This window comes from Antrostomus carolinensis, unplaced genomic scaffold (genome assembly GCF_000700745.2).
Source record: "Antrostomus carolinensis isolate BGI_N321 unplaced genomic scaffold, ASM70074v2 scaffold2270, whole genome shotgun sequence".
Classification (NCBI taxonomy): Eukaryota; Metazoa; Chordata; class Aves; order Caprimulgiformes; family Caprimulgidae; genus Antrostomus; species Antrostomus carolinensis.
The window spans coordinates 200,106-213,297 of NW_010288972.1; the positions used below are offsets into that span (position 1 = coordinate 200,106).

At 47.8% G+C, this 13,192-nt stretch overlaps 2 protein-coding genes across 2 annotated transcripts in view; one reads left to right on the forward strand and one right to left on the reverse strand.

Annotated features, from left to right (window-relative positions):
- MEGF11 (multiple EGF like domains 11) overlaps positions 1-1,999 on the forward strand; it is a gene marked incomplete at its 5' end in the record, with an annotated part of 189,125 nt that extends 187,126 nt beyond the window's left edge. Inside the window, 2 exons of the mRNA XM_029085009.1 lie at positions 581-787; positions 1,839-1,999. Of these exons, the coding sequence (XP_028940842.1) occupies positions 581-787; positions 1,839-1,999 (368 nt within the window). The remainder of the gene's footprint in view (positions 1-580; positions 788-1,838) is intronic.
- Positions 2,000-9,030: 7,031 nt separating this feature from the next.
- LOC104525255 (ras-related protein Rab-11A) overlaps positions 9,031-13,192 on the reverse strand; it is a gene marked incomplete at its 5' end in the record, with an annotated part of 13,457 nt that continues 9,295 nt past the window's right edge. Inside the window, one exon of the mRNA XM_010168361.2 lies at positions 9,031-9,245. Coding sequence (XP_010166663.2) covers positions 9,106-9,245 — 140 coding nt within the window. The remainder of the gene's footprint in view (positions 9,246-13,192) is intronic.

The window sequence follows — 13,192 nt, forward strand, 5'->3', positions numbered from 1 at the left end:
TCCTGGTGTTGGACAGCCCCAGAAACTGGAGCTCTCAGGGACCACACACACATGTGCTGCACTGATGCAGTTCTATGCCTGCTAGAAATGTTTTGCTTTCAAACATAAGGCATTTGACGTTGGCCAAAGCCCCTGGGACATTTGCCCTGTAGCTGGCCCAGCAGGCCAAGTACCAGCAGAAGCGCCTGCCTGCAGAGCTGACTCGTCACGGCCACGTGCCTGGGTCTTCGGGTCGGCGGGGCAGGTGGAGCAGGATTAAAACGTAGCTCCTTAGGAATTAGGGGGAGGGAGGGAAAGGATTGCCACCTAAAATTAAATATTGCAGTAAGTGACACTAGAACCGTTTACAGGAAAACCTTCGGTATCGAGCAGGTTTTGATTTCTTTCCTGCTAGTGAGTTGTGGATGGAATGGTCTGGACACACCCAGAGCACAAGCGTCGGGTGTCTGGGCTGGATGCTTCGAGGATCTTCCTTATACCCCCTGCGCCCCTGTCCCCCCCACCCCTCCCGCAGAGGTTCAGCTGTAAGTCACTTCAGCAAACCGGCCACTCACGCTCCCACTCCCCTCTTGTTTTGCAGATTATATGAAAGAATCTGTGTGCAGCTCCAGCACTTGTTCTCTGAACAGCAGTGAAAACCCATACGCCACCATTAAAGACCCCCCCATTTTAACATGCAAACACTCCGAGAGCAGCTACGTGGAAATGAAATCACCTGGTCACAGGGACTCCTCATACTCAGAAATGCCAACTTCATCGACAGCCAACAAAAACATCTACGAAGTTGGTAAGTGGGGCAGGCGGCAGAAGGTCTGTTCCAACAGTTGGTGTTTTTATTGTAAATGTGGAGGTTTGGGGTTTTTTTTTCCTTCCCCAACACAAGAAGCGTGGACTTGGCACGCTGTGGGGAGAAGGTCTGTGCGTTGGTGTGTTGATTTGGGGAGCTCAGCTCTGTGCTGTGGTGGGGAACATGAGCGTGGTATGACATGGAACTGCTCCTCCAGCTCTGGCAGAAGAGGGCTGCGGTCCCCTCTTTATGCTCTGGATTTAAACTGCTGCAAAGTCCACCTGCAAGATTCTGAATGCACAAAAGTGTTGGTCTTTTGAAGACATTACCTGCAGGGCTTTGGGAACTACCTGCCCTTGGATCTGTTTGGTGTTCTACTCCCTGGTCTGCCCCAGGTGCTGCCAGCAAAGCTGCACTGGGAAGAGATGATTTGGGAAACTGATGTTCATAGAACCACAGACTGGTTTGGGTTGGAAGGGACCTTAGAGATCATCCAGTTCCAAACCCCCCCTGCTGTGGACAGGGTTGCCAACCACTAGGTCAGGCTGCCCAGGGCCCCATCCCACCTGGCCTTGAACACTTCCAGGGAGGAGCAGCCACAGCTTCTCTGGGCAACCTGGGCCAGTGTCTCACCACCCTCTGGGTGAAAATTTCTTCCTAATATTTGACCTAAATCTCCCCTCAGTTTAGAACCATTTTCCCTTGTCCTGTCACTCTCTGCCCATGGGAAAAGTCACTTTCCCTCCTGTTTCTAAGCCCCCTTCAGCTACTGGAAGGTTGCAGTGAGGTCTCCCCGGAGCCTTCTCTTCTCCAATCTGAACAAGCCCAGCTCCCTCAACCTTTCTTCAGCAGAGAGGTGCTCCAGCCCTCTCTGATCACCTTCCTGGCCTCCTCTGAACCCGCTCCAGCAGCTCAACATCTTTCCCGTGTTGGGGGCTCCAGGCCTGGATGCTCTGTGCATGTTCTGCACTTGTGACCAAACACACGAGTACAGTAACTAGTTTTGGGAGCGCTGCTAGTTACCATAACCCAGTTTTCCTTGTTTCCCCAGAGCCCACCGTCAGCGTGGTCCAAGACGCCCGTGGTCGGAGTGCCAGTTACATCCAAAACCCATACGACCTGCCTAGGAACAGCCACATTCCGAGTCACTACGACCTCCTCCCCGTAAGGCACAGCCCGACGCACGGGCCATCTTGGGACAAGCAGTCTTAAAGGGATGAACTTCACTGGTGCACTGTGCTGCAAACACAAACTGTCAGGAAGCAAAAGAGAAGACAATCCTTTTCTGCACTGCGGGATGCTGATGGGACTTCAGACTGTCTTACGCAAGGACCTAACGTAACACAACATCAGCTTGGGCCAACTGCTGCTGCATGATGTTATTTATAAAGACATTTTTATATCTGTCACGGGAACTAATGAGAAACCCCTCCACGCGTGACTGGAGTACGTCACCCCAGGAAGGTGTCTACATGCTCCAGGCAAAAACTCTGCGTGGTGTGGATTCTGACCCTGGCTTTGCTGTAAAATAAAACACAAAAACATGCCAAGTAGAAGGACTTAGAGATGTACATTCCTACCAACTGCATCAAGAAACCTTTAACCGTTAGGAACAAGGTGACTAGGAATACGCTGGAATATATTCTACATCTTTGTCATGGAAATGGACATTTTTCCGAACGAAAGCAGGGAAACTTGTCATTTCACTGTCTGGAAACCTCATTTATTGCCATCACCATGTGCAACCTGTGCAGATCATGCTCGATAATTAGCAATGAGATTTTCATCTTTATATTCAGTACCAGGGTATTTGAGTTGAGGAATATTAACACAGAGACATTCTGTGAAGTTTTTAAAATGTAATGTGTTGGCAAATGTCCACTGATCTTTGCTAATGACTTGGGTTTCAACAGCGAGTCTCACACCCAGCTTGCCACACTTTTAACAAGCTATAAAATACTTTGATTGGCACAGATAGGCTTTAATTTTCCTTTTACAGCTTCTATTTTGTTAGATAAACCCAGCAGATCTGTCAGGCAGCGTGTACTGATGCACCTTCATTTAATTCCCTGGGACGCTGCAGGTTTGCACAGACTAACCTGGGTTTGGTTTCCTTTCTGAGAGCTAAGACACGTCGGCTTCTCTAGACCATCTTTACAAACCACCTCATCATGATGCACTTAACAGCATGCTATTTATGACACCCTTTAATTTGATGTGCATTACCATGTAGTGCAACTTTATCCGTTGATGATTCTACCTGAAATGTCATTAAATTGAGCTGAAACTGGGTTTTCTTTTTCAGCCACTGTTTGTGAAGTAATTATCAAGGAGTTGGCCCATGGTAAAGTTTTGGACTAAGCCACCATTGATTTATATTTTTTTTTGAAGTCTTTATTGACCTAGAAAGTAGAATACTTGCCGTTAAGCAGTTCCTTGTAGATTTTGAGCATGAAATAGTATTGACACTAAGTATGTAATTTTATTAGGCAAACATGGAAGTAGCAAGTTGATTGCCTCTTAAATATAAAAAAAAAATATTCTGTTGCACATTTGTCAGCCTGATGGAAGTAGAAGAGAACAAAACCAGCACCCATCAGTTTGCTCGAAGCATGATCCCATAACCTGCTGGTCCAGGGGACTGGTGAGAGGAGCCCTCCAGCTCAGCGGCTTGATCCCAGCTCTGAGTCAGACCAGGCGTCGGATCACTCGGAGCACCCAGGTGGGGCCCAGCCCGTGTCCCCGCAGGCTCAGCCCTCGCCTCGAGGACAGAAGCCCCTGGCACGGTGGGGCTGAGCCGCTGGCAGCTGCCTCAACTCACTCGCACCGGGGCACGGGGAGCCCCGGTGATGCGCTGCTGGAGGAGCCGGGACCCCGCCGGGCGGTGGGGTTGGCTCTGAACCCCTCTGTGCAAAGCAAGAGCAGAGCCCAGCCCTGGGATCCCCATTAGGGTTCCCAGATCCTCCAGGCTGCCCTGGGAGCAGATTTTCATGTTGCAGGATAATGCATAAGTAGTTACACGAATGCTGCATGTGTGCATGGGGGCAATGACTGAGCAGCAATAGCAATTTTATTTTCCAAGAAAGCCTTATTTGAGATGTAAGCAGACAATTATTTTGTAGGGCCAGTAGGAATATATTTTCCGTACATGAACAGAAAGACTTACCTCAAAAATATCAAGAGAAAGGCAGTTTGATAAGGGACACTCTCGTTAGAGACCAACCTACACCCAGCACAAGCCGCCTCAGCTGCCGGCCTGACCAGCATGTGTGTTGCTGTAAAGTTTGCGATGAGACTCCAGAGAGCAGAGATGTGCTCAGTTCCTTTTTTTTTTTCTTTCTTTCTTTTTTTCTTTTTTCAAAGCTGGATTTTCAAACCAAATGCAAGGATGTGCATAGAGCTTCAGAGGAGAGAAAAAACAAAACCAACAAAAAAGGCACCTTCTTGTATATTAGCATTAGCTTAGGAAATAGGCACCAAAATGGCAATACTTTTTTAAGGCAAGACAGATTTGTAATATATTTGTTCACTGTGCAATGGTATTCTACCTTGTACAAAATAAATTGAATTTCTCTCAATGTGTATTTCTCAAACGTACTCATTTACAGACTAAAACTCAACAGCCCTCGTTCACGTCAGAGTTTTCCAGGTGCTGGTCACGAAGGGGCTGTTCCCCCTCAACGACAAAACCCACAGGCATCAGGCTTAGGAGCCATTAGTTGCAGGATTTCTCAGCAAACACAGTGCTGTAATTCACACTGTCACTTGGAGTTAATGGTAAGACAGAGCTTTAAAGCAAAACATAACTGGCACCGTACGTGTCTTTCCTGTAGGCGATTCTCCCCCTCTACACCGCTCTCGTAAGGCCCCACCTGGAATACTGCGCCCAGTTCTGGAGCCCCCATCACAAGAGAGACCTGGAGCAGCTAGAACAAGTCCAGAGGAGGCCACCAGGATGATGCGAGGGCTGGAGCAGCTCTGCTGTGAGGACAGGCTGAGAGAGTTGGGGCTGTTCAGCCTGGAGAAGAGAAGGCTCCAGGGAGATCTTATAGCGGCCTCCCAGTACCTGAAGGGGCTACAAGAAAGCTGGGGAAGGACTTTTCCTAAGGGCAGTTAATGACAAAACAAGGGGAAATGGGTTTAAGCTGAAAGAGGGGAGGTTTAGATGAGATATTAGGAAGAAGTTGTTCACTGTGAGGGTGGTCAGACACTGGAACAGGTTGCCCAAGGAAGCTGTGGCTGCTCCTCCCTGGAAGTGTTGAAGGCCAGGTTGGATGAGGCTTTGAGCAACCTGGTCTAGTGGAAGGTGTCCCTGCTGATGGCAGGGGGGTTGGAACTGGATGAGCTTTAAGGTCCCTTCCAACCCAAACCAGTCTGGGATTCTATGATTCATTCTATGATTCTCACACCTCCTCCAGTAGCTCTCCTTCCCCAGCAGTTTCACCTTCATGGGTCTGAGCGAGAGACCCCAGCGATGCTCAGACCCGGCCGGACAAGTTCCCACACACCTGCACAGAGTGATCTGGGGCGAGTGCCAACACCAGGTCTCTGATTTTCACACGAAGCATTTCAGCATGTGTGCCAGCGCTCAGTGCCATTTCAGCACACGTGGTGACAGCGCTCAGTGCCGTTTCAGCATGTGTGGTGACAGCGCTTGGTGCCGCTAGCGCATGGTTGTACCTTCAGGTGGGCATTGGAGGATCCAGGCCAGCAGAGTCACCCTCCTGCACCCAGCAGCCGTGAGACAGGACACGTGGCAGCTGTCTCAGCAGGTTTGATGGTGCTCCTGGGGAGTCTAATCAATAAATTGCAAGAACAGATTTGCAGCAGGAACACCTTCAGAATTAATGACTCCCGGGCAGTGCAGCAGACTGCTACGTGTTGAAGCTTCTTCAATATTTGTGCTTCATATTTCTAAAAATCTTGTTAACTAAAGCCTGGCATGTAATCTTCTTATTGGACAAGCCACACTCAATAAGCTATTTAAAGCTGGAAATTCATCAGGTTTGAACTGATAGAATACATAATTCTAGCTTAATAAAAACGTCTTTAAATCAGAACAATTCCATGTCCTTTCTGCTTCAGAGTCAAAACCTCCACTTCCATCAAACACCAGAACCACTGACGCTCGCTGAACGGCTTCATAATTGTTAAGGCCGGGACTTTCAAATATGTAAATGACAGCAAAAGCTTTTGGCAAGGAAAGACAATTTTGCAGCATTATACAGAGTTCCCAGAAACTCCAAAATCTCATTTAAAGCCCAAAAGCTGTATGTGTTATAATCAGTTGTCTCCTACTAGCAAAGAAGAGCCACTTCAGCCCAGAAGTAATGTGAACACAGAGGAGGAGGATTAACCAGCAGCTGAACAGGAACAATACCCCGCTGGGTCAGTGTTCAGCCGGAATGATGTCCCACATTGTCCCTCCTGAAGCACTTTGTGAAGAACCTTCTTGTCCCAGGAGCATCACTGAGCCTGATGCCAGTGGGGATCCGCTGTGCTTAGTCAGGAAAAAGCAGCACAAAACCCCAGATCAGGAGGCAAAGGCTTTACTAGGCGAGAAGTGACATCTGTGACATCTCTGTGCACGCACCGTTTGACTTCTGCTTTAGAAGTCGATGGCTCCCGAAGACTTTCCAAACTATTGCATGAAAACACTACGCCCCACATCACAGCAGTTCATAAATACAAAACCAGTCTTTGCACAGCATTTCTGTCTAAGGCCTGGATTATGATTATTAATTTTAAAGTTCTGGTGGGGAAAAAACAAACAAAAAAAACCTCCAAAAACCCCAACTTTGAGTTCTTACTTTGTCTAACAGCACAGGCAGCCACGTCCCAGCTGCCCAGGACTTAAACACAGCGCTGTTTGCTGTGAGGCGAAGGAAGCAGCACGTGCACACGGGCCAACGCTGCAGCCTCGGCTCCCGACAGCAATTTGTGTGCCCACAGGCTGCGTTGCGTTTGCCTTTGCTGCAGAAGGAAGCACCTGGCATCAAACCACGCGAAATCCAACGCTGAGGTGATGGCTGAGTCGAGCTGCCTGCTTATGTGAAGCGAAGTGAAACTCCTCCTGCATTTCCAGCTGACAGATTTAGAACCTGGCTGCCCCAGCAAGTTGGTTAATTCCAAAATACGCTCCAGTCTGGCCAGAGAAAGGGTTGTGAGAACAGCTCCCGCAGGAAGCACGGGCCAGTCTCACACCTCATCCTCTCCTGCAACGCCAAGAGGCCCTACATCACCTTTGTCCCCAGAGCCACCACTGCTGCCTCAAGCTCTGTGGGTGACCAGTGCCTGGTGCAGGAGGCTGCCAGGGACAGCACACACAGGCTCCTGCTCACCACCCCAGACAGGATCAAAAACCTCAGTCGTTTTCTGCAGATGACAGTAGTTTGCTGTCCCACAGGATTTTCTTACAAGTGGCAACCTGGAAAAAACCCCAACAGGTCTGTAAGAGGCATTCAGAAGTCCGAGTAGAGCAAACCCAGACTTTTTCAGAGTGTAAAAGCTTCCTGAAGCTCAGACTGTCACAGCTAGGAACTTCAGCAGCCGCATAAAGCTGCAGGCCTGCTCTGAGCGAACGCAGCAACCATGTTACATGACCCTTTCAATTCCTTCTCTGGGGCTACTTCCACTTCAGCATCTTCTCACAGCCTGTTGCAAGAAGCTTACCAGCTTCCAGTTACTAAAAACCTTCAGGTTGAATCCCAGTTCTCCCAAAAAGTACACCCAACACCACACTGAGTCGTCCCCTGTAATTCTTTATTAGAATCATGGATGAATATATTTTAAATCAATCTAAAAAAATAATAAATCAAAAGTACAGTACATGCATAAAATACAAAGTAATTTACAAACAGATCAGAATAGCATCTTCAGAACTCATTCTAGGAGGAGAAATGGATTTAAAAAAAAAAAGTGACCGACTACAGCAATGCCTTCCGTGTGCCTTACACATCATGAGCACCGCAAGACAGAAAGGTTGGGTACGAAACGCAGCTGGTAGTGCCTACCCAGATCTGGATGTTCCAAGTGGGGTCATATCAGAGTTTGAGAAACATCCTCTACAATCAATTACTTCCCTATAATTGTGTAAATAACTGTGGGCATTTATAGAACAAACAGTTCTTCTAAATACTGTGGGAATTCAGTGCCTATGAACGAGGTGTTTGGGAACAGCGCGTACTGGGCGAGACGCAGCGCGTGCAGCGACAGAAGGCACAGTTCATGGATCCCTGAACAAGCTAATTGAGCAGGTGAGTGGGACTGAGCCACAGACCACAGAAGGAAGGCATCCAGTAAGAAAACTACTCCAGATGTTTTAGTTTAAGAACATACACTAAACCACTGGAATAATTTAAAAATACCAGATAAAACAGAATAAAAACTAGGACCCAACTGTGGAAGCTACTGATTCATCAACTCAAGCAGTTGAGTATATTAATATACATGGCATGTATTAAGAAATGTGATATGTTATCTGTGACAACACCCTTCAAGTGTGTGTACCACAAAAGAAAAAAAGGCATCCTCAAATCCTGATACCACCAGCACTGTGGAGGCCAAGTCTCGGGCAGCACAAAAACATGCTGCAGGTTCCAGTGTTAAGTGACCTTTCATCAGCTCTGCAGCTCGTGCTTTTCCTTTCTTCACAAGAGGCACCTCAGACAGAGTCCCACCAGCGTCTCCCCGGCCAGCCTCACCTCACAACCTCCTCTGCAGCAGGTGCCAAACCACAACGGCTCATTCACAGGTAGCAAGAACCCTGCTGCTTGTTTGCAATAAATTCTCTTTTCTCCCCCATAATATTCTATTAAAAAAAAAAAATCCTTAACTTGACAATCTGAAGATGTAGCCGAAAACATTGAACTCACATTAAAATTGCACTTCAGAGCAACGGGCATTTCCTCAAGCTGCAGATGCAGTATGCAACACCTTAAGACAAGGAAAGATTATCCTGGCCAGAGATATTTTCCTAGTTAACCCGACAGTAACTGTTTTGCATGGAGCAGAATAACATCTTCAAGTGCTCACTGAAGGTGCCTGTGCTCTGACCAGCGGGCATCGCGTTGGGAAGGGATCAGAGCAGTTCCAAACAATTTACTGAACCAAAACCGACAAGTCGGTGTTGGGAAAATACTGCAGCCACATAGAAGCAATAGATTGATAAACACTGAAATCAAAGTGTTTAAGACATGGAGAAATTCAGAAGGAATAAGCAGGAACTAAACACAAGAAAGTAACCACGAGAATTACAAATATATTTAAATCTTGGACCTGGGGAATATACACAGCCTGTTAGGAAAGAATGAACAACTCTATATATTCTGACAGCACTGCATCTTTGGTTTGTTTTCAGTGGTTGGAGGGACGTGAATGGGAACCACATTGTTGCTTGGAGACATATCGTTTTCACGTCTGTCAGACATTTGCTTCTGGGAAACAATACGATAGATCTCTGGAAGATGAGAAAGAGCTCGTCATTACGTGCACACCAGCAAAACACCAGCAGAAAGTTCTGCCTGGGGGAAACCAGGCATAAAATCTAGAAAGATTTCCCATCGTTTTAGAACCATACACATAAAGCACAGATGCCTTCACAAGAAGTTCAGTTGTGATGCTTTCTATATTGTGAAAATAAAATAGATTTTTGCAGAAGAAATGAGTTTTTAAACAACTGTTTTATTTTCCTTGAGGTAAGAGTTAGTAAATGGACAGAATTCACCTTTTTTTTGGTTTTTTGCTATGAATCAGAAATGATGTGCCTCATCAACTCCTTCTCATGGTTCCTCAGGCTCTGAGGACAGTAGTCACGTGTTTGCTGACGTATCCAACAGGAGGATTAAAAAGAACCACTCTGAATTTCTCTCTGATAGGACTGCAAGGGCAATTTCTTCCCTCTCAGCACTTTCAAAACTACAGAGAAGAAATATGGACTCCAGACGAAGAAATTCCAGCCTAAATCAGAGAGCTTGGGTGAAACTGTGCCTTCCCCAGCGCGCTGCCGAGGGGGGAACACCGCACGCCTGCGCTGAAAGCCTTGCTCAGTCTCCTGGGATTTGTTAGTGGCACGTGCTGTATGTAAACTCAGAGTAGCTACAAGAGCACTTCAGCTGTACAGAAGAAAGAGTACAGGATGTGTAACGCTTCACCCCCAGAAAGGAAATTAAGGGTACCAAAAATAGAACATGGGGAACTCACTTGCAAATTTGAGTTTTAAACCATTAAAGATAAAAAAAAAAAACAAAAAACAAACCCACAACAACTTGCTAAACCTCAGTTTAACACGAAAGTTTGAAAATGTTTCAGATTCAGCAAAAAGCTGACCCTGAAGTGCCAACATCACATCTTCCACTTGGCACAAGAGAAAAGCTCGCTGGCAACAAGGACACCAGCAGGGCCAAGCAGCAGAGCCCCTGAGAGAAGGGAGTTGATGTCCACAGGCAATTTGTGGGCTCCAGCTCAGCTCCAGCTCACTGCCTGGCCGTCAGGTTTCAGATGAGCCCACTGTGCAGAAGATGGGGGTCTCTGCACTTCACTCCTCCTGCACAGCACAGCTGGGAAGAGCACATCTCACAAAACTCTGGTGAAACAAAGCAAAGGTCCAAGTTCTTTTGGAGGTCTGAAGTCTCTTACTGGCTGGATAGTGACTGTCCAAATACACATCTTTGCCTGACCCCAAACCAAGACACATCTCTCCCACCAGAAATTTGTCATTAGTGAGGAGCTTCTGTACAGAATTTTAATGAGCTGCTGCTTTGTGCACATCCTGCCATCATTTCAGTGCTGGAAATGGAGCAACCTTGTGCAGAGAGGTCCTCTTTGCTGCCAGGGGCTGCTCACACAGCTCAGCACCCGCTCTTATGACAATGGAAGAGATGAAATGGAGGAGCTAAAGACGGTCCGTGACAAACAAGGCTCCAAAAACCTTGCCCTTGATGCAACCAGCCTGCGCTGATGGGAGCTGCCAACACAGACAGAGGTGAGTGCTTCCCAGGAAGAGTAAGAGCAGAGCTGCAGGCATCCATGGGACTGCTGGCAACGTACAAATCTGACGTAGATACTGTGCTGTACAAGTAACACTGACCTCTGCAAGTGGCACTTGGGAAGAATCTGCCTGTTGGGCCTCCAAACTGACAGCTCAGACTCAGGGATAAACTGTTCAGAACAATGGATGTGACATACGTGTTCAGTTACAGATCAGGTCACTGAGGCAACCAAACGAGCTGCAGACGTAAAAGGATTTTCTGATTTCACCCTTTGAGTTTGCTCTTCTTTCCAGCAGTCTTACACATTAGAAACTTCACTAGTTCAGTGAATCCCATGAAATTAGACCTTTAAAGGCACCTGCAACTCCAGATCAGTCTCACCCTGTGGCTGGGCCACTCGATGTTCACAGTGTGTGGAGGTGGGAGGAGCACAGCTGGAAGAGATCTGCTCTGCATTCTGCAGGACAAGTTTTCTGCTCCACTGCCCTGCCCCAGCTCACAGCAGCCAGCCAGTTTACCTCCAAGTGCAGAACGCTGCCTGTTCCTATTCAACGGGAGAAGGCTCTTGCCACCTTCATTACTGGAAACTCTCCAGTAGCACTTTCAGCAGCAGCAATTCTCAGTTTTCCAGAGAACTTCTTGAACAGGTTCATACAGGTCTCCAACACAAGCTGTCACACACTTCCTCCACCCTTGTCAGAAAGGACTCACGGCAGGGTGCCCTCTGTGTAACACCCTCATCTTACAGCACAGATCTTCCATAAACAGCCCTGAAGCCTTAAAAACAATCTGAACAGCACTGATTGCTCTGCTGATAAAGCATCTACCCCTTCTGACTCTGGGAATGTACTTCCACAATCTCCACAACCTCCCCAGCAATCCTGCAAGGATATTTAGCAGCTTGAATCAACTTGCAGCAGCCCCAAGCGTGTTGCTCGCTGCTGCTTCTCCCTCCTCTGCAGGGCAAACCTTCCTGCAGCCCCAGTTCACTGCCCTAGATCAAACCCTAAACAGCTAAAACCGGCCTTTCCCCACATCTCCTGCGCTCCGTCACCCCACACAGCTTGTGCTGGCGTGAAAGGGGAGGCGGCAACAGCTGAAACCTGCTCTCACCAGGGCAAAATGCCCAGCAGCAAAGCCTGGTGTGCACCAAGGAATGCCAGGCTAATGAAGACGTGGGCTTTTTAATGAAGACATTACACTTTATGCTCTGCTCAGTTCCTGAATGAGACCTTATTAAGAGCACTTTCAGCAGAACGCATCACTGTGTGAGACAGGCCTCGCACTGTTCAGGGGGCTGGGAAAAAGGGACTCTGCTGCTTAGGAGAAGCTTGTCCAGTCCTTGTCTGTTCAGCTTGCACTAATGTTTCTTTTATTTTCAGGTGTTCACAGCTAAGAAAAGAGGAAATCCCTAGATTTTTTGACATTAATGCTCTGTGATGTTGTTTCCTTGGAGATGGGATTCCTCAGAGATGAAACTGCAGCAGAAGGCGGTACAGGAACAGAGAGAGCACAGAGCCAGGCAGGGAACGGAGGCCGACTCCAGTTTACTTTAAGGATGCTTTATCCTGCTGTGAATGCTCAGAGTGACTGGGATTATAATACCAGTCTCTCCCATTTGCCAGATGATACAAAGCAGCTTTGTGTGCACAACAATCGGGCCTTGAAGTCTAGACATCTTGCAGCAGAAGAATTTGGATAGGGACCATTACTCTAAGCCACAGAAGGTAAAGGTTCCCAAACCCTTATCTGGAATCCACAGCAGGACAGGAAGCCCACTAGATTTAAGATATACCCCCAAAAAGTCCTCTATAATACAAGGAGAGGAAAGAAAAGCTTCCTCCCCCTTGTCCCACCTGTAACAACAGCAGATCACGTACTCACTTAGGCTGTGCTAACGATAATGGGTTCCTATTTCCCATGCCCAAAGACATCTCCTCAAAGTGGCTTAATCTGAGAATCTAGGTGTGGGGAAGCTTAACAGGGACCCCGCCACACCTCCAAGGGTAGCACTCTTACAAGTTTCCAGCACTGTCCCAACCAGACCAGCTTCAGTAGGGCTGGAGAAGAAAGGAGTTTTGCTACAGACCGTTGCCACGACAGCCTGTTCAGGAGAGATCTAAGCGGCTGTGTGACAGGCATCGGGAGCAGCCTGGGATGTCTCTGCGGTGCAGTTCCCAGCGCTGCAAATACCAGCAGAGCTGGTGCAGCAGCATGCCCTGCCCCTTCTTCTGTCAGCCACCTCCACTCACAGCCTGTGGCAGAGCCCCCTGGCTTTACCAACTTCCTTCTTCAAAGGCCAGGGAGCATTCCACCCGCAGGCACTACGCTTGGAGGCAGCCTCACCACATACAGACTATCCAGGATCTGCAGGGTCACTCTGAAAACCACATTCCTCAGATGACTGCTCCCCTCT